Below are 21,105 nucleotides of genomic sequence, written 5' to 3' on the forward strand. Positions count from 1 at the left end.
GGGCTCGCAGGACTAGGTATCTATGATTCTGCAGCCGCAGCTAGGGGAGCGTTCGTCCTGGTTGCAAGCTGATATGGCACAGCCAAGGACTTTTCATGTGCAATTTTACACATTGTTAGATTTGGAGCAGTTATGGGGGTCTCCACGATGACAATGGAATCCTCCTGATTGGCATTTCTGGCAGTGATATGCTGTTAAGGCAAAGGTGGGGAATAACAAGGGGCCGGGAGGATAGCTCCGAGCTATCATGTTTGTCTTGGAATCAAGACAATGCATATCAACACAGGTTCAAATCATGGTCTTGCGCTTAGAAACCTTCTCCGGTATTAAGCGCATTATAAAAGAACAATTATAATTTGAACAGTCCCAAGAGGTGGCAGTCACATTCAATTCATCCACAGCTGTGTTATTAATAAAAAATAATATCCACAACTCTGGCAAGAATAGTTTTCAGTTCCAGTTTCTCCTAGGCCATACTGGAGGCAAGACCAAAGATTACATCAATGGTAACTGCCAATACATTTAATGTGGGGGCAGGGATTTTCTCTTCCACATAGGTGGCGGCTGAGCTGAAGGTGTTCTCAAATACGCTACTAGCACTATGGCTGCCTCCAAACTCGGGTCCGGGTCCGGTTAGTCGGAATGGGGACTTACCGGGACATTCCTAACTATGCGGACCCGGTAAGTCCCCATTTCGAAAACCATTCCCCATTCCCATTTGAGCCCCCATAGGCCCGTTATTAGCTCCATGATCCCTTAACGGCTGCCGCTAACGACGGCTGGTCAGACCAGCCGGTCCTGGTGGGTCCCGCTAAGGGACCTCGGAATGTGGCGGTAGGGGGTGAACGGCACCGGCATCCTTACCGGTGCCGTTAACCCCCTACCGCCATACTCAGAATGACCCCCACTGTGATTTTTTCCTTTTCCCCTTTTTTTCTTTTTCTAGCACGGTGACGGGCCACCTGATGGCGGGCTAGAGCGTACATGGCTGCAACGTCTTTTGTTAGGTCGCTCCAGTTTACTGCGCAGAGCATAGGATTGCGTCTTTCCAGATTTCATTTCATCAGAGCTTTGACACACAGTGACCTGGGAACCTGGAGAGTGGCTCCCCGTAAAGCTCTAAATTAACCATGGAGTCAGCAGTATGATCGCCGCTCATACGCAGGAGTGAGAGCCTCTCAGGTTGCGTACCTGCCCATGAAGCAGAAAAGAAGAGTTTTCAGATGGCAGCCAGAATCAATAAGGAATCAGGCTGATTACCCACTCAAGCATGTGCAGCTAGAAGGAGTCCCAGTATCGACAGTCAATCCAGGAGCTGGAAGCAATGAATGCTCCAGCTGAGAGTCACCAAGCAATTAAGCAATTAGCAGGCCAATCAATCTCCCTCTCTTTAAAATGGAGCAAGTGATTGTTGGAAATAAGGGGTTGGGAGCTGGAAACGGTTGAGTGGGGTTGAGGTGAGTTGGAGTGTGCACGAGCAGTGTAAAGTAGGAGGTGGTGAGACAGACAGAGGACAGAAGTGCAAGTGAAAATAGACAAGATGAGTGGAGGATAAGGATAATAGGATGAAATAGAGGAGCCGGGGAGAGGAGAGGAGAGGAGAGAAAGAGGTGAAAGGAGAATTGAGAGGAGGAGCTGAAGAGAAGAGAAGGGGGAGGTGAAAGAGGAGTTGAAAGTAAGCAGAGAGAAGGTGAGAACATCACACAGAAGAGAGGAGGAGAAGCTAAAGGAACAGTTGCGAGGAAAAGGGGAGCAAGAAAGAATATCACAAGGAGGAGATACGGTACTGAAAGGAGGGATGAGGGATGACTGGAAGAGAAATTATTGTGAAAAAGAGGAGGCTATGGACAGACAGTTGAGTGGAGGAGAGGAGGACTTGAAAAAACTGTTAAGAGGTGTATGAGGTGGAACAACCATCATTGGGAGAAGAGGATGAGCGAGTGGAGGAGTAGTCCTGAAGGGAGAAGAGATAGACAGATTAGTGCATTGCAGTCTGTTGAGGAGAACAGGAAAGAGACTAGTTATACAAAGAACGGGATGGGGTGGAGAAGCAGGGGGTTTGAAGGAGAGTGTGTTACCAAGAGCTGGACTTCTACAGAGGCCCTTAAACTGATGGAGGAAGCTAATTCAAGATAGTCTCTGGCAACCCAAGAAGGGTGAGCAACTCAGCTGCCCCATGTGATCTCAGCTAGGATGCCAAATAGTCAGACAACAAGCTTGCCGTGATGGTGCAAGGCCCAGTAGTCTTCGTGCCAATGTGTATAGAAAGAGAATCAGATAAGGATGTTCCAACATAAAAGACATCTCAGCTAAGAATTAAGTACAGCCACTTAAAACCAATGAGATCAATGGTAACGTTTTTGATAACTGCCAGGAAGGCAGAGAAGGACAGAGTAAGGGTTACGTCCCTGAAATAAGCTTACGTGTGATCATTGTGAACTCCCTTTAACAGCCCTCATTTATCCTAAAGCCCATAGGGACTTAACATCTTGCTTCAAGTTGTCTGTTGATCTCCTGACTGTGACAGGTTAATATCTATATAAAACTCTTTGGTAATGCAAACAATAACATTTAGCATACTATTAACCTCTAAACATGGCATAAAATAAAGCCAACACTGCTGACGCCGTATCTCACGATTTTGCTTGGGATTGTTAATCTGTTATTGTGTTAATAGAATGTTGTTTTAGTTTGTATCCTGATGTTGTATATGCACTTTATTTTATACCAATGTGAGTGTTTGCCATGTATGTTGGTTTGTTGTTGGTGTAAAATGTTTAGCTATGCAAGCAAATGTTATGTTATTCATTGCTCATACAACTTGCATCACCATTGTAGTGGGTTAAAAATGCAGAGCCTTTTCCATCGAGGCACATTTTGACCCATGTCCAGGGTTGCAGCCAGACCATGATCTGAGGGATGACAGGGAAATGGGCCCAAACAGAGCAGGAGAGGAAGAGTGGGAAAGGTCAGGGGGACAAAAACGTAAAGATTTAACTCACAACATGTAGGCAAATATTAAAAAGTAAGTGTGATTGATATTGACCGTTTTGGTGTATCTATAGTTGTTAGTGTTTTGACCATAAGAGAAAGTAATCAAGAAAAGGCATGAGAGCGTCCCTTGTTAGCTAGGAGAAGTCTAATTCAGGCAATTACTAGTGTGTTGGGGATATTACATTTAGTCATGTTGTGGATGGGATGTGCTCAACAATGCTTATGATTGTGTGGTCTTCTAACCAGATAATCATATTGGATTCCCTCCTGCTGAGAGCAAGAGGGGTTTTTGGTAAAGCCAAGTCTACTGATAGATGTGTCAGAACCAGAAATTGGCTAACTGCAGAATGAGTGCGGTGGGATACAAAATAGAGTTTGGCAAAGAATCTCCCACCTTCCGAGCCATACTAGATTGGTCTCGGGAGAAGAAGAAAGAATTAATGACTCTTATGTATGTACTGAAATGGTGAATAATAGACTGGAATGCAGTATAAGAGAATTCAGTTAGAGGCAATGCTGTAAGGAACACGTGGCAGACTAGCTAATTCACAAGAGACATGCATATTAAGGTCCACAATCTAGGACGGCAACTGTCAATTCTAAGGACTGTGCTTAAAGACTGTCTGGCCACTTAGGCACAGGCGTTTAGGCCTTGCTGCACTGCCTCCATGTATTGAACTGATCCACAAGAGAGCATGAGAGCACAAACTCTTCTGCATATTCCTTAGGTCCTGAGCAGCCACAAATGGCCAGGTCCTACAGACAGGAAATTTGAGAGGAAGTACGAGCACTCTTGAGTGAGTGGTTTTTGATCTGTGGTATCTCTGGGAGCAAGGTCCTGGACAAGGCTGTTGGTACGTTTTTGAGGCTTGCTTTCATGGGTATGAAAATAGTGGCGTCGGAGGTTGTTTTCCTGTTGGAAATTAATCTGCGTAATTCAGACTTGTCCATCTATCTCAACCTGAGCTGCAGTTGTGCTGCTAATAGAGGGCAGCAGAAGAATCTTAGGTTCAGAAAAATTGCAGAGTCTGTTCACCAGCTTCCATTTTCAGGTCTACTTTGGGCGAAGTGTCCCTTTACATGAACTGAGTGCTGCTATTGTGCTTTATTTATTATTTGGGTCTTTGTGGAGTGTTACATGTAAACTTTCAGCTGTTTCACAGCCCTTTCAGTTTTGAACAAAGCAATATGACATTGCTGTAAAATAGCATAACAAAACATGACACACCATATCATAACATGTTAGTATAACAGAACTGCCATTATGACCATATAAATTAGGAGGTTGGGGTGGATAAATGAATAAAATTAAAATGGTCTTCGGTAACAAGCAACATTTTGAAGGAAGGCTTCAAATAAAAACAAAGGGATAGAAAGAATTAGAAGTCTGATGGGACTACGTGTGTGTGCAAGTAAAAAAATAGGAGGAAACCTCATCAATGTAAATTGGAGATGCAGATTAAAAAGATAAAAATAATAATTTCAGGTTAACTTTTCAGGACATTTGGAAACACAACACAAACAGCTTTGCATAACATTAAACAGCACACAAAAACACGGACACAAGAAGAGAGGGAGAGGGGGTAAACAAGCAACTAAACATATAAATGAAATATTAGCAACACTCCCTTCAAAGTACAAAACATCACCCTAGGTAACAAAATCTAACTACGGAAGGAAGAATTAAGGTAAAACACATGGATGGAAAGAGAGAATGTCCAAAAGGTGTGTGTGTGGGGAAGGGGTGGGGGGAACAAAGCAACCCATCAAGACAGAAAGAATGTGTACTTTTAATAGAACAATATCATGTTAACATTTCCGGCAGAGATGCATGGGAACAAAAGACATAGCCCAGAGGCCATTAAACAGCCTTTCTTTTGACTGGGTACTGTAAGGAAGGTATGGCATCAAAGTAAGACAGAGACAAATGATCACAGTTCAAGGGTGTTTATTAAACTGTAAAATGGGTGAGATAAACGCCTAATCTAAACCTAAATCTAAGATGGGAGCAAGCTAGGACTATCAAGTAATAATGTCAAATAAAAAGGGCCTATTCTAAAAAAAAAACTATTGCCAATCCTATGCAAACTATGCAAAATAATGTGGAATGATATTCACAAGAAAAGAAAGAAGTGTTTACAAAATGATAAGTCAGGATGTTATAACGGGGGTCTCCCTTCCCCACGTTTCTTAGCACAGGACACGGCGGGACTCAGCACAGCACACTCCTGGGCTTCTCTGGTACAAGCTTACAGTTCCTTTTCTATATATCAGGGCCGTCTGTGCCCAAGTCTCTTAGTCTGAAAAGTCTCTTGACCCAGAGGGCCTGATATGCCAAAATAACAAAGCAAAGGTTCCTTCTGTTAATCTTTACCTTGGGTGATTACCCTTCACCGTTGGATTCCCCTCAGCCGGGCTCTGATCCTTCTTTCAATTGTCAGCCTCCCTCAGTCAGGCTCAGACCAACCACTCACTGTGGACTTCCTTCAGTCGGGTTCATACTTGTCATCACAATGTAGTTCACTTAGCTTCTTCACAACCACTCACTGTGGAGATCCCTCAGTCGGGTTCATAATTGTCGTCACAATGTAGTTCACTTAGCTTCTTCACAGAGTGGGATTAATTTCCCTTTGCTTTTCTCTTGATGTCCCTCAGTCGGCTTCCCTACCGCCTTTCAATCACAACCTCCTCATTTGTAATATTCAAAAGTCTCAATGGGGGTCATTATGATCCTGGCGGTATCTATGACGGTAAATAACGGCACGGCTGCCGCTGGTATCATTTTCTTTCCAGCGCCCGCGAATGGGCAATTACGGGTAATTACGGCCTGCCAGACCCGGTAATTGCCCATTCGCGGCCATCGGAAAAAAATGCTCCCCCATTCCCATTGAGCCCCTGTAGGGCTCAATGGGAATGGGGAGGTTGGATGCACCGGCACCAGTCAGAATGGTGCCGGTGCATCCGACATGCTCTGCTCGCGGGTGCCGGTATGCCCTGCAGGTCAGACCTGGCAGGCGGGAAGGCACCCGCGAGCTGAACTCGTAGTTTGCTGGTCCAGTAACAACGGTACCGGCAATCTTATAATGAGGCCCAATGTCTTTTTAAACAGCCTGACAATGTTTAAATTAGGTCCCCTCAGTCCAGGCTGAGACCTTTCAAAGCACTTGCCAATTTTAAACAGACACTTCCGGATGGGTGATCATGTCTCGTCGAGTCACTATGTCAGGCCTATGGCAAGTGTGGCTTCGCAAAATCACAGTTTGCACAGTGTTCCCCTCATCTGGGCACAAACGCCTGTTTCACAATTCCCTCAGTCGGGTTCACAATGTTCAGGAGAGGGGTACCAGCTAGTGACCTTTGAATGAACGCCCACGTGGTACCAGACCGCTCTATCTCTGGTACCAAACTTGTTTACAACAAAATACCTCTGTCTGTTAATCTTCTTAATGTTGCCACTGCAACCTTGAGTCTAACACAGTCTAGTCCCCTCATTGGCGTTTCTTTTGCAGCTGGAGTCAAGGACGGTACTATGATGGCAACTGCATCTCACCGCCTTGGCTATCAGTGCAGGAGGGTTCCATGTACCGCTGACATTCGTCACACCATTCACCAGCTGCGATTCCTGGTCTTGTGTTTTCTTTGTCGGTAGGCTTCGCTGGCCTGGGTTGAAAAGGGCAAGGGCAACTCCTTCCTTGACATCCTTTCAGATCTCGCCGCCTTTCTCCTCCGTTTGAACTGCCGTCCTGGAATAGCTGCATTCTTCGTGCATTCGGCCTTGCTCAGAGTGTGCTCTGCATTTTATCCCTATGGGAAAGGGAACGGGCGGTCAGATGTGTGTCGTCGTTGTCAATTGCCTGACCCTTGTGTTGGGACATGTCGGGTAAACCGCTCTGGTCTTGGTCCGTTGTCGCTCACAGTGTGAGAAAGTGTTCGTGTTGGAAAAGGGAGGCGGAGGAGGAGTTTCTAAATATCCTACTTAGCAGGATGGGGAAAAGATGTCATAAGGAAGGGGATGCCGTGTCTCACCCTTTGGTGTCCCACTGCCCTGCCCGAAGACCCCTCATCCAGGTAATCCTCCCGCACTGGTCCACCCCCAGGAACTGGATCCAAAAGCGATGGCTGTGTCCTGGCCACCTGGATGACAGATCCCCGGGGACTAGTGAGTGAGACACCTTCAGGTTGCTCACTGTACCTAGGTGGCCACGAGGACATTTTCAATCAAGTGATTGAGTTCCTTTAATCACCATTTATACTTCGCCAGTCACCGCCGTAGTGGTGACAGAGCACCTAGGCTTGTCTGAAAAGTGGTGTATTGTGGCCCCCCTTCCCCAAACAATACTCTAAGAGGAAATAGAAAAGAAGAGGGATGGAGTGGAGAAGGACAAAAAGTGGTTACCACTAAAGAACAAATTGGAAAAGACATAATATAGTAAGCAAAATGGAGATTGGTAAAGTTTGTGGAGGTCTAGGTGCATGTTGTTCCAATAAGCCTAGAATGTGAAAGAATTGCGAAAAATGTTAAGAATAAGGCACAAAGTGTTGATAGATAAGGGGAAATGTACTTGAGTGCAGGTTTAATATACAATATTACTAATTGAATGGTTGTGATGGGTTTGATATGTGCTTAAATTACCCACTGTATCATGTCAGCTTTAATTTCCTGGGAGTATGTCATTTCTCCCATAAAAAGATCCAGAATAGTGATTCTGTAACTGTGAAGCCTACTGGCCAAGAGTGGGCAAAGTGGGAATATGTACTGATGTTATGGTTTTACTGCCATTTATTCTATTGAGTTACGGTTCCAACAGTGTTGGTATTATTTTATGTTATGTTTAGCGGTTAACCCCTTAAGTGATAAGGGCGAGATATCTCGTCCTTGGGGTTACCTCCCTGTTGCCAAGGACGAGATACCTCGTCCTTGGCACTTAAGGGGTTAATGAAACACAAAACGTTAGAAGGCATTGAATGGCGAAATACCAAAATCACCAAAAAAGGCCTTGGCACTGGGGGAGAAAACCCATGGCAGTTGATAATGTTAATGTTGACATTCCCAAAGTTGGTAGAATTATAGATTTGATCTTTTTTATAGGCAGTCCCTGTCACGTAATAAGGAATTAAGAGACAACCCGACACCTGATGTCAAGTTCCAAAGTTCTTTATTATACTATTTATATATAATTCTCAAAGGGGGTCTATGCATTGGTGACCGAGCATGAACACAGCAATCCTTACCCAGGCGGCCACTGGATCCCAATGGAGCGACAGATGTCATAGCCATTTTATCTACACATTCAAATCCTGAGCCTATCCACATGAGTATATGAAGTTCTTGGCTAAAAATATTTTAATGTTAGGGTGAGAGTTGTGAAAACTAAATGGACACTAAGTCCAATATGCATCATATACTTAATGATTCAAATAAAAAGATCTGTGGTCATTCTTATATTGCCAAAACGCTCTTTGATTTTATGCAAAGCAGCCAGGAACCCTCATTGATAATGACCACATCCACAATCCCATAAGAATATGTTTTAAAACATACAGTAGGAGTGCATCAGACAGTCCATCTGAGAATGATAACCTACAACAAATACACTGGAATACATCTTTGGAAATGAATATTGCAAGAATAAAAAAAGTCCAGTTTAAAATGTTAGTACAATTAAATAATGTCCCCTTTTAATAGCTTCTTTTGCCAAGAATACACATTATTTTGTCCCTCAAAATGTCTTTCCTTCTTGTAATGGGTCATGCTCAGATTAAAAACTCATTAAAACCAATAATCTGTTTCATCTGTGAGCACCAAAACAATGTTGCAGTATGGACAAACACTAATAAGTTAAATATAAAATAAAAAATGCATTTGTAGGTGCTGCAGTCTGATCCTCTTTTCCTCACAAGGTCTGGCTGAACCCTAGCAACCCAAATCTGTGTCCCGTTGCCTCCCATAGTACAAACAACACTCACTGTGTGGCAACGACATTTATGAGGACACATGCAATGAAAATGTATGCCTCGAAATACCAAGACGCTCTCATTCTAGTTTAAACCATACAATAACAGAGCACCCCCTCTCAAGATACCTGTATTTTTGCTTTGGTTGCTCTGCTTTCAGCAATGGATGAGGTGGCTCTTGAAAACATGCACCTGACAGCACAACTCTCGCCCACAGAGAGAGAAAGAAGGCATAGCAAGAGGAAGGGAGAGATTATTAGAGAGTAAGGGAGGGTGGGGGAAGAGAGAGTAAAAGAGAGAGAGAGAGAGAGACATTGGCACATAATACTCAGAGTACAACTAGTAAGTATAGTTTAACATATTTCTTCCACACTCGTGTCCTCAATATTTAAAGGAAGTACAGTAAAATTCCTTTTTTGACTCATTTCTTTTGAGCTTTCTCTCTATAACAAATCGGTCATTAACTGAAAAGGAGAGGTTTAGGGTACTATGCTTAACAATGTTCATTTATTGCACTGCTGGAGTTTAGTCCACTATTTAGTCCACTACACTACAAATGAAATCTTAATTCACACTACATCAGTACTTCACGACAACACTCGTTCTAAGTATTCAGCAGCTTACATCAATATTATGAAGTCAGTGTTCTGAAGTAGTGGAGTAGTGAGATGTTAAGGTTTAATTTGTAGCGTGACAGACTTTATTTACACTGATATTCCCAACATTGGTACACCTTATTATGTTATTCTTTGGGGATGATGGTAGTAACGTTAATGACAAAATGGGTAGACTTGAACATTGTATAGTATACTATATATCGCCCTGTAGTTAAGGTGATTGCCTTGATAACTACGAAATCCGAAAATTCGATTGCTAATAACTTTTGACTTTCATGACGGATTTGGATGATATTTTCCAAACAAAAGGTTTGTCATGCCACCGCCCTACCTACTCCCTACCCCCCACCCCTCAGACTGGAAAGTTGGGGAAAGACTTGTTAAAAAATAAAACGCTGTTTTTATTCTACTCCCATTAATTTTCCCATACAGAAAAGGTCTAATTTTTATCAGGCCGAAGCGAAAATACTCCTGGACGCAATTGGACCAAATGAGAAACAACTTAGGTACGAAGCGTTGACTTAATTTCCAATGAAAGGTTTGGGGTTTCCCGTCCAGTAGCTGCCCCCTTCTCCCAAAATGATAGCTATATCTCCCATGGTGCTTTGCAGCAGAGAGGCTTTTCAGAAATTAAAAAGCTGCTGTTTTCTTCTTGCTAGATGCAAGCGATAACCGGGGTTATGTGAAAACGAAAAGTGCAAAAAAATGTATTTGGGGAGGACAAAGGATGACATTGCATCACGGTAGAAGTAGGGAGGGGGAAAGAGGATAGCATGTGGGTCGGATTCAGAGACCGAATGACGGTTCGAACGTTTTGCCATTATCATGGCAATAGCACGGGCATCTCAAAAGATAACTATATCTACAACGGAAGACGCGATCGGGAATGAAAGTACATCACACGAAACAAAGAGTGATAGGGGGTACCAAGAGACGGCTGGGGAAGGAAAAAGCACCATAGGGACATGGGGAGGGGGGCATGGAAATAGGATGGGGAAGTTGGCGAGTGCCTGTGAGGCCAGGGCAGAGTTTTTGATTTGTTTAGGTTTTCCGGATAATCGTGCGGATACCGCAGAAATACTGTGAGCATGTGTAGTTTGTTTACATTATCAGAGTAATATCAGGGAATCCCATGGGAATTGGAAGAGTTTTGAAAAATGGGTCTCTGTGCCACTGCCCATGGCCAAAGGCCATGGCTAGTTGGTCCCAAAGAAACCTATTGGTGTAACTTGCACTGGCCATGGCCAGTGGGCCCCAAAGAAACCTATTGATGCAACATGTGGGCTTAAAAGAAAACAAGCGTTTTCAAATATATTGAGTGGGCATGGCTGAAGGCTGTGCTCAATGGCCAGGGCCAAAGGCCATCGCTAGTGGTCCCCAGGGAAACCTATAGGTGGAACATATACAGTGTCCACGGCTGAAAGCTGTGGCTAGTGGCCTTGAATAAAATGATATACAAAAAAACTTGAAATTCACTGAAAGATCTTTAGTTAAGGGGCAGTTAAGGAGATCAGATTTAACGCAACAAAACCCGTGAAATTCAGCGGATATGGGAAGTGATGATCATCTTAACTCAGCGCCCCCCCTTGTTGCAGCCCATCAGCACATACATAATAGATGGGATTCACAATGACATACAAAATTAGAAGCCGGCATGATAACTCAGTGGGTAGTGGGTTGAGCATTTGCAGCTGCGATCTGTGTGATCTGCAGTTCGCAGGTTTGAATCCTGTGAAGGCAAAACCAGGCTTTCATCCTTCCAAGGTCAAATAATGAGTACCAACTTCGGTTGGGTGATATTGTATGTATCTGTGTTATATGTAAAGTGCTTAGGCGTAAGCGCTATATAAATAACACATCAGTAGATCCTAGGGGTCATCAACAGGGGGATGCAGAGTTAAGATGATCACTTTACACATCCGCTGTTCTGCAACTAAAGTTTTCAATTGAAAAAAATAATAATATATATATAATTATAAAACCACTTTCTTCCTGATATACCGAGATGTACTGGCAAATCAGTTCGAAAAAAAAATAACTCGCAGCACTCCACTGATCTTGGATAAAGTTGTCATTTAATCAATTCTTGACGACATGAATCACACAACTATGACAGGATTACAAAAAACTCCTGAAACAGAACCGCCACGCGTTCTTCCCCAGTCGGGGCTTCGTCAGGCTGATATCAATTGAAAATTAGCAAGCGTTTCTTTTTAAAACATTGTGATGTCTAGGTGCATAGTCACAGTTAATCAAACATAGAGAGAGGACTGTTTCTCCCTACTGGTTCAGACACAAGTGCAGATCTAAATAATGAGTTCCATTTTGAACTAGTGTTGCTAATAGAGAAGTACTTCAAAGTATATAAACCAGTAATGCATTAAACAGAAAATCCAGTCCAATGTGAAGCACCTAGATTTTCATTTCTCATAATAATCAAATTACTTTTTAATGTGCAACATATTGCGAAAATTATTAAAAAGAGTAAAGGTGAGTCTCATAAAATACGGGACAAATCAACTCATATATTCCAGGTAATTCTTAAAAACAGAGAACAGGCAAAAAAAGCAGCAACAAATTGCACCGGCATCTGGCTATGTCAATCATATCGGCAACTGTACTCAATATCACAATCCGCCCTTCAAAAATATGCACAGCCCACAATGACGATGCAGTGCTGTGTTGTCATGGTGTAATTCCCACACAAGTTTGTAAAAAGCAATGGTAGCAGCAGGTCCATATCATGGTGTAAGATAGCACAAATGTGCAAAGAGCAGTAATGGCAACATGTACATATCAATAATAATATAAATGGATAGCGGTCATTAGAAAATCCCAATGTGCAAAAAATAGCAAGTTTAGCAGCTAATATTTCAATATTCTAAAGCACAAGTGTACAAATAGCAAACAGTAAATGTGTTTTTAGGTGAGGAGTATATATGTCAATGTGCCAAATATGCAAATATGTACAAAATAGCAATACTAGCAGCAAATCTTCAATGTCTATATTAAGTAACAAGAATGTGCAAATGAGCAGTTCAGCAGCTTCTTACAAGGATAAAATTACAAATATATGTAGACAGATATACTTCTCAATATACAATGCAAATCGCAAAAGTGCAAGCTAATGTTTCAAACAACATGAGGGAGCTCATCTGGTATATGAATCCGGGACAGCACAGAAAATACAACCGTGCCATATTTATAGGGTGGGAAAAACCAACTGTCCTTAAAGTGCCAGTGTTCTCGAATCATAAAACATCTACCCTAATGAGCACAATTGTGGCGATACAACAGGAAAAAGAAAAATATATTCAATAGTCATGATAACAGTAGAAAAAGTGAAAACGACTGATCATAAGAAAACATGCAATTCACTATCCACATTATGATCGTTGGGCTGCAATGTTTCGAAAAGAATAATGAGTTTAGATTCAAGCTGACGTAACTTCAACACTCCAAAACATGCTCGATACATGAGCCAAACCTAAAAATGTAATCTTTCAGATTCAACATTATGTTTCTCAAGAAAATTTTTGGCTAGAGGATGAGCCTCATCTTTGTTCTTTATACCCCAATAGTGTTGTAATATCCTATTTTCAAACTACATATGGTTGATCCAATGTATGCTTGTTTATAAGGACAAAGTATTAGATATACAACAAATTTACCCAGACGAACAAGTTATACCCCTGGTAACGTTCTTTCGATTGGATGTTCCCCCCACGTATTCCTCATTTTATGATAATTATCTCCCCAGCTTCAGCAAAATATTTTTCGACAGAGGCCGCAGTGTGCATTGTCGTCGAGTCGAAGTCCCTCAAGGAACTCAGTTCAACTGTCAACATCATCATCAGTATAAGTAGCACACGCATCGCCCGTTGGCTTCAGTTCTGTCCCCCCGCCCTTCAATCGGAATTACCAGGCGTACCACAGCCCGTAGACTCACAGAAGGTGTAAAGTGTAAGAACACGTACATTTTATGGCGTGGTAGGCTGGGAGGGGCGATGAGGAATACATGGGAGGACCATCCAATCGAAAGAATGTTACCAGGGTTAAGTAACTTGTCCTTCGAATGGATTGTGTCCTCTCACGTATTCGTCATCTTATAATAGACTCCCAAAGCAGTAATAATTTGGAGGTGGGACTACCAATTAAATCTAGATCTAATCATGGTCTGAATGGAGGACCGCTTTTGCAAATTGTCCTCCCTGACTGGAAGATGAATCCAGGTAGTAATGTCCTCCTGGCCCAATCCAGAGAAATTAGGATCATTAATTTTCCGAACTTTCGCAACCTCCTAAACACATGAGGAATGACGGGGAATGGAGGAAACGCATACAGGAGTGGAAATCCCTGTCCACTACGAACGGGTCTCCTAGAACTCATCTTGGGGGAAATTCCCTGGAGCAATACAGTTCGCACTTCCGGTTGACACTGGTCACGAACAGATCCACTTGAGCGGTTCCCCAAAGGGTGAAGATCTCTTGGAGGACCTCCTGAGCTAGTTCCCACTCGTGGGAGACTGCTCTGCCTGCTCAGAGCGTCCTCCGCCGTGTTCTGCTCTTCGGTTAGGTGAACTGCCGACAGAGAGATTCCTTCTTGTATTGCCCAGAACCAGAGCTGCATTGCCTCTCTGAACAGTGGTAGTGACCCTACACTTCTACTCTTGTTGAGGTAGTACATAGCCACCGTGTTGTCCGTCATTATCAGGACATTCTTTCCCCATATAGAGGGCAGGAAGGCCTTCAGCACTAGTCTGATCACTCTCAGCTCCAAAAGAATGGTATGTAGTTTGGACTCGGATGGAGACCAACCACCGCTGATTGCCAGATCATTGGTGTGGGCTCCCCACCCTGTGAGTGAGGCGTCCGTCACTACCGTTATCTCTGGCCATGTTTGCCAAAAAGATTCTCCCTTGAGAATGTTGTCTTTGCAAGCCCACCACAGAAGGTCCTGAGCAACTCTGCCTGGAACCTGCAGGTGGTCTGATATTTTGCCTGAGGACTGGGTCCACTGAGTCCTGAGAGCCCACTGGAGGGATCTCATTCTCAGGCGAGCCTCTGGTACCAGAAAAATGCAGGATTCCCTGAGACCGAGCAACCTCAGAAAATCAAAGGCCGGAAGATGCTAGGCACTCTGGAATTTGGTGACCATCTGCAGAATGTGCTGAGCTCTCACCTTGGTTGGGGAGGCTTTTCCTGAGGAAGTATCCAAGTTTGCTCCAATAAATTGGAGTCTTTGTGATGGTATCATGTGGGACTTCTTATAAATGAGGGAGAAGCCAAGTCTGTGGAGCAGGTGGCTGGTTACCTTGAGATGTTCCCGGGCTTGCTCAGGTGAGCGAGCTGTGAACAGCCAATCATCCAGGTAGGGATAGACGCGAGTCCCCCCTCTCCTGAGACTCGCTGCCACCCCCGCCATCAACTTGGTGAAGACCCTCGGGGCAGAGGTCATTCCGAATGGCAGAGCTCAAAACTGAAAATGAGAACCGCCAACTGCGAACCTCAGGTACTTTCTGTGCTTCAGATGGATTGGCACATGAAAGTAAGCATCCTGAAGGTCCAATGATACCAATCAGTCTTGGAGTTGGAGAGGTTGAAGGATCTGAGAAAGGGTAACAACCTTGAACTTGTCCTTCCTGAGGAAATTGTTCAAGCTTCTTAAGTCAAAGATGGGTCTCAATCCTCTGTCCTTTTTGAGGATTAGAAAATACAGGGAGTACCAACCCTTGTTCCTCTCTGCTACAGATACATGTTCTATTGCACCTTTCTCTAGCAGGGACAACATTTCCTGCACAAGGAGCGGATCCGGAATTTTGACAGAGTTGTTTCCCGGTGGATGATCCTGAGGACTCTCTGAAAAGGAAGGCAGCAAACTTGGGGCAGAATTTCCAATGCCCAAGCATCTGAAGTAATGCCCACCCATTCATTTAGATACTGAGAAAGTCTGCCTCCCACTGGGGTCTTGTGAGTCAAGGCCTCCGAGTGGTTTAGAGGCGGCTGATGCAGTGGCTGAAGGTAAAGTTGCTGCTGCTTGGGCTGACATAGCACCTCTCCCTTGTCCACCACGAGGGAATCTTATCTGACCTCTTTGACCGGCTTGTCCTCTTGCTCTTCCAATTGAGGAGTAGAATTGAAAGGACCTACCCCTCGAGGAAGATGAGCCTGAATAAGGTTGTTGAGGCTGTATAATGGCGGTGCTAAAGGATTTGAGGTCTACAGCTTTTCCAAACTCTGATCCGCCTTGCTGCCAAACAGCCTTGAGCCGTCAAAGGGCATGTTGAGTAGTCTTGCCTGCACATCTAGTGCAAACCCCGACTTCCTCAACCACGTAAATCTGCGTAATATTGTGCTAGCAGCCATAGATCTGCTGATGCTGTCTGCAGTATCCAAACCTGACTGGAGACATTCACCCATAGCCTCCTTACCATCCTTAATGATTGCCAGGAAGCCGTATCTTTCTTCACCTTCTGGGATGTGTTCAGCCACCATAGCAACACAGTCCCACAGGGTAAACTTAAACCTAGATAATGTGCAAGTCACATTATTCGATTCCAAAGACATACTACCTGCAGTGAAAACTTTTTGCGCCCAGGCATCCACTCTCTTATCACCCCTGGCAGCCGGGATGGATGGGTAAACTGACTGTCTGGTAGACATAGCTGCCTGAACCACCAAGCTTTCTGATGTGGGATGCTTGGTGAGATATTAAGGGTCACTGCTGGGTGGTCTGTACTTCCTTGCAAAGTTTTTATTTACTGCAGCCCAAGTTTCTGGGGTCTCCCAATTAGTGGAGACTCTTTACTGTAGCGCCATGTGGAAAGGTAAAATTGTGTCTTTCTGAGGACCCTGGCTCAAGATGTCCATCATATCATCTTGCTCAAAAGATGGAGTAGGGCTACTCCATCCCATAAATTCAATAACCTGTATGAGGAGTCAGCATGCTCAGAGGGTTCTGGCCTGCTAAACTAACTCTGGTGAGGTATCCAACCCACTGGCCGACTAGAGATTATCGTATAAATCTCTTAGCTTGGACTCGTCAGATATTAGTTCCTCTGGCACATTAGGGGTGCCAAACTGTAGACCAAAAGGTTGTGTATTCTCATCAGAGGGAGGCTCCTCCTCATATGTAGCTGACAGAGACTTAAAATAGTATTTTTAGGAAAAGGCTTGTAAACCTTGTCTTGGACTACTAATGGCTTCGACAATGTCGAAGTAGTCGTCAAAGTCGTCGACGAATGGCTTTGAAATCGGTGCCGGTTTAGTCAGCGTCAACCTCAATTTAGGTGTCGACGGCTCTGATGCCAACAGGGTCAGCGAAAACGTTGAAGTTTTTGATGTTGTGTGCTTTTTCGAAAGAACCCTAGATGGGCTAGGTTCCCGACTCATCACCCTCAGCGATTTTTCGTCGGATCGAGAACTTTCTCGATGTAATGCCGGCTTTAAGCTCAGATTCAAAGATTTAGTCTTTGACTTCCCCTTCTCGACCTTATTTGGAGCGACTGTGGGATAGCTCGTCTGCTTTTCATTCGAGGGGGTTGAGGCCGCATTCTCTGAGATTTGCATCATCTCACTACGAAATGCGTCCCATTTAGCAGGGGAATCGGATTTTGTAGGATTTCGTAGGACACCTGCTTACCTCCGGCGAGGAATCACTGGAGGTCGAAGGTGACCTATGATGCCTCTTCTTGGCCTTCTATGAAGAAAACAAAGAATGGCGCGATCGACTTCTCGATTGAGACCTTTTTGATTTTTTGCATCGGGCAGAATCCCTCAACTCATCTGTCTTTTTTGCCCTTTTCAAAGGTGACTTTGACGATATCCTCCCCACTGCCAGTTTACCTTTACTCTCTCTGAGAGCCTTCTCGGTCATCGCCTGACAGGAGCCACAGTTGGCATCACGGTGCCCGGAGCCTAGACACCACAGACATACGCAGTGGGGGTCGGTGATCGACATTTTCGACCCACATTCCTGGCATTTCTTAAAGTCCGACTTGGGCGTCGATGGAGTCGACAAAGAAGACATTTCCCAATGAAAATTACTATTTCACTGAAGCGCGGTGTAATTCACTCGAAGCCTTAGCTTGGAAAAATGAAACTGAAGCCAACGGGCGCTTGGTGTGCTACTTATACTGATGATGATGTCAACAGTCGAACAGAGGCCCTCGAGGGACATCGACTCGGTGACACTGCACACAGCACTCTCTGTAGAAAAATAATTCCGAAGCAGCTGAAGCTGGGGAGATAATTATCATAAAATGAGGAACACGTGGGAGGACACAATCCATTTGAAATGTGATTTCATGCTTGATTTTCCATTTGACTTTTTCATTATATTCAAATTCAAAGGTGTAGATTGTAAGTTTAGATAGTTTGCATTTGCCGCACCTGTAGAAATCATAGTTTTGTCGTGCAAGCCAGTTAGGTTCATTCAGAGAAAAACTATTGATCATAATAGGAGCCTCCATATTCTAAATATTTATTGCTTTAGAATAGGTGACCAATGGATGAGTCTCCACAACTATCATAATATCCAATTTCACCCAATGTTTATGAATTATCTTTTTAACATTGGCTGCTTGTGCAGTATATTTAGTAATGAACCTAATATGTCCATCATTATCCTTTTTGAGTGACTTGTTGTTCTTGTTATTCTTGAGCAAGTCAGCACGACTAGGTATTTGTGCTTTCTCAAAAGCCTGTGTAACAACTTGTTTGGAATAGCCCCTGCTATTAAAGCGTGTACTCATTTTTGTAGCTCCCTGCAAAAAATCTGTTTCCCTTGAGCAGTTTCGCCTTGCACTAATAAACTCTCCAAAAGGTATACTATTTATGACAGATTTGGGATGAAAGCTATTCCCATGGAGTATGCCATCTATAATTTCAAAACAAACATTGAGAAATTCTAGCTTGCTGGAACTCATGGTAACAGTCAATTCTAAGTTCAGGTCATTACAATTCAGTATAGAGACATAGTCCAACATTGTGGCTGGGGCTCTTCCCCAGATTAGAAACAGGTAATCAATGTACCTGAATCACACAACATCATCCATATATTTGTAGAGTTCCAATGACCTAGCTATACATTCCTCACACCAACCCAACTATAGATTGGCATAGGTTGGGACCATGCATGAGCCTATGGCAGTACCTCTTTTTTGTTTGTATAGCTTATCTTCAAAGAGAAACATATTGTTAGTCAAACAAAACGTTAAAAAAGCTCAATGATTACTTAATTTTGTTGTTTGTAACTTATGGACCTCTGTTTCGGGAAAAACTCACAGGCTTGAATCTCAGCTGCATGGTTAATACTGGTGTAAAGCTACACCACGTCCAAGGACACAAGACTGTAATGGGATTCCCAATTAAACCCTTGCAGCTTATTTAATAGGTCTGAAGTATCTCAAAGATATGAGTTCAAATCCAGAACAAAAGGAAATTGTATCTTATGAAGGTACTTGGAAGCTGATTCTAACAATAAGGAACACAAGCAAGAAACTATCAGATGCCCTGGTGGTTCAGTGAGGCTTTTGTGTAATTTAGGAAGCAAATATAGAATAGGTGTCACTGGAAAATCACATTTCAAAAATAAATCTCACTATCATCAAAGAGTCCCTGTTGAGACCATTGTGTTAATTTCTGGTTAAACCGATTTTGGGCCTTAGTAATGTCTTACGAGTGATCACCTCATAACATTCAGTATCTCCTAGTGGTCTCAGTGCTTCCTTCAGATAAGAGAATTTCTGCCACACCACAATTCCTCCCCCCTTATCAGCAGGTCTAATAACTATGTTAGTATCATTTTGTAAGCCGACAAGGACCAGGGAGTGAGGATGGCTCAAATTGCACTTCCAACTCTTATGTCCAGACAATTTCTTCAAATATTTTACAAACAATTCTTCAAAGGTGTCTATGGCATTAGATGGTGAGGTCGGTAGGCACATCAAAATGACATATTTCAACACCTGTAAGGTGATCCCCCAAATTGATACCACTTTGCAAGGTTTCTAGGCAGACAGAGGAGACATCATTAACACTGAGAGGGTTGATTTCTCTGTCATTCGGATTTTCATTAATTGCCCTCGTTGTTACTTCTGTGTTGTAAAACTTGGTAAGTTTCAGAGTGCGTATGAATTTAAGATCATCTTTGAGGACTCTAGCTGAGATGTTATACATTTTTTGATTCTCTTGCTTGGCCGTGCCCTCCCACTCCCTCTTTGTACTCTTTATGTGTACATACAGAGAGTGATAGAGAGGGAGGAGATATATATATTTATATATATATATGTACCTGAGTTAGTTAAGTTAGTTTATAGTAGACATCTATGGATCCCAAGAAGGCAAAGAATATGTAATGTGAATACTCAGGCTAAGGACCATATTGTCTCTGTTTCTTCCCTCCAAGGGGTACATTGATGAGTTATGCATCATACAATGGCAGTGTACATTCCATTTATGTATCCCATGAGCCATTAGTGGAAGCCAAATTGCAATTTTGTGTTTGCAAGATATTTTCCTATGTAAAATAGATTTCAGCAGTACAGAAAGTTAACATATTATAATGGCAGATGTAACAATGCTACCATTGGAGTGTGAACCAAAAGAGAAATAGGTTGCTTTTTTTTAATACAATGATTTGAGTATATACCACTAGCAACATAGGTATTAACAGTTTGTATGTCATGTAACGATAAATAGATAAATAAGGGAGACGATCACCAAAGGGGTTTTATGAAAAACAATGCAATGCAAACATCTACAGCTAGGTAAGACACATTGTAATGATGTTACCTTGTGCTGCCTCCACGAAGCAGGAATAAGAACATAAACAAATATATTAGGTCACACTATGAACCAACATAACATTGCAATAAGTTAGACAGGTCACATATACGTAACCCAAATCCTCCTCTTCATGTACCTTGTTTAAATGTCTGTCTGAGAAGTAAAGGCTCCAGTGATGGATCAAGTTCCTCTGCTACATTTTCCAGTAGAAGAGGGGTGCCAAACTGAATGCAGTTCTCCAGTGTCCGCATGTAGTCTGAATCTGTGAGCTTGATTACATTCAGTTGGTTATCTTTCTCAGAGTTTTTGATCCATTTGTTTGCTTGTCCTTGAGGGTCAATCATTAAAGGCCTATAATGTAATAAGAATCTTATTGTTAAAACCTGTTTTGCATGTTCTTGTTTGTTCAGAAAAAGTGCAGTGCTCTTTGAAGCTAATAAGCGAAATGCAGACTTATTTTTACTCTTATTTCTTAATTAAGTATTAATTCACTGTTGATACCTTAAAGCAGTTAACATATTAGCATATTAATCAGCCTAAATGTGTGCCATTCAAAAGTATTCATTAGTGTATACAAAATTCAGCAAGAAAGCACACATCACTTGGAAGCATGATAGACTGAATGACAATATGCTTGCATTCAACAGTGCCATTGTAAATAGACAGTATGAGTGCCTTTCCAGCCACAATTATATATCCTATTTCTTATTCCCTAACCCAGAAGGGATGCCCACGTGCCATCTCAAACAATA

The 21,105-nt window shown here is 42.9% G+C and overlaps 1 protein-coding gene across 1 annotated transcript in view; it reads right to left on the reverse strand.

Moving 5' to 3' along the window:
- DNAH12 (dynein axonemal heavy chain 12) overlaps window positions 1-21,105 on the reverse strand; it is a 3,791,933-nt gene that overhangs the window by 875,634 nt on the left and 2,895,194 nt on the right. Inside the window, exon 56 of the mRNA XM_069643677.1 lies at window positions 20,490-20,704. Coding sequence (XP_069499778.1) covers window positions 20,490-20,704 — 215 coding nt within the window. The remainder of the gene's footprint in view (window positions 1-20,489; window positions 20,705-21,105) is intronic.

The sequence above is a fragment of the Ambystoma mexicanum genome, chromosome 2p (genome assembly GCF_040938575.1).
Source record: "Ambystoma mexicanum isolate Mex_15411 chromosome 2p, UKY_AmexF1_1, whole genome shotgun sequence".
NCBI classification, from domain to species: domain Eukaryota; kingdom Metazoa; phylum Chordata; class Amphibia; order Caudata; family Ambystomatidae; genus Ambystoma; species Ambystoma mexicanum.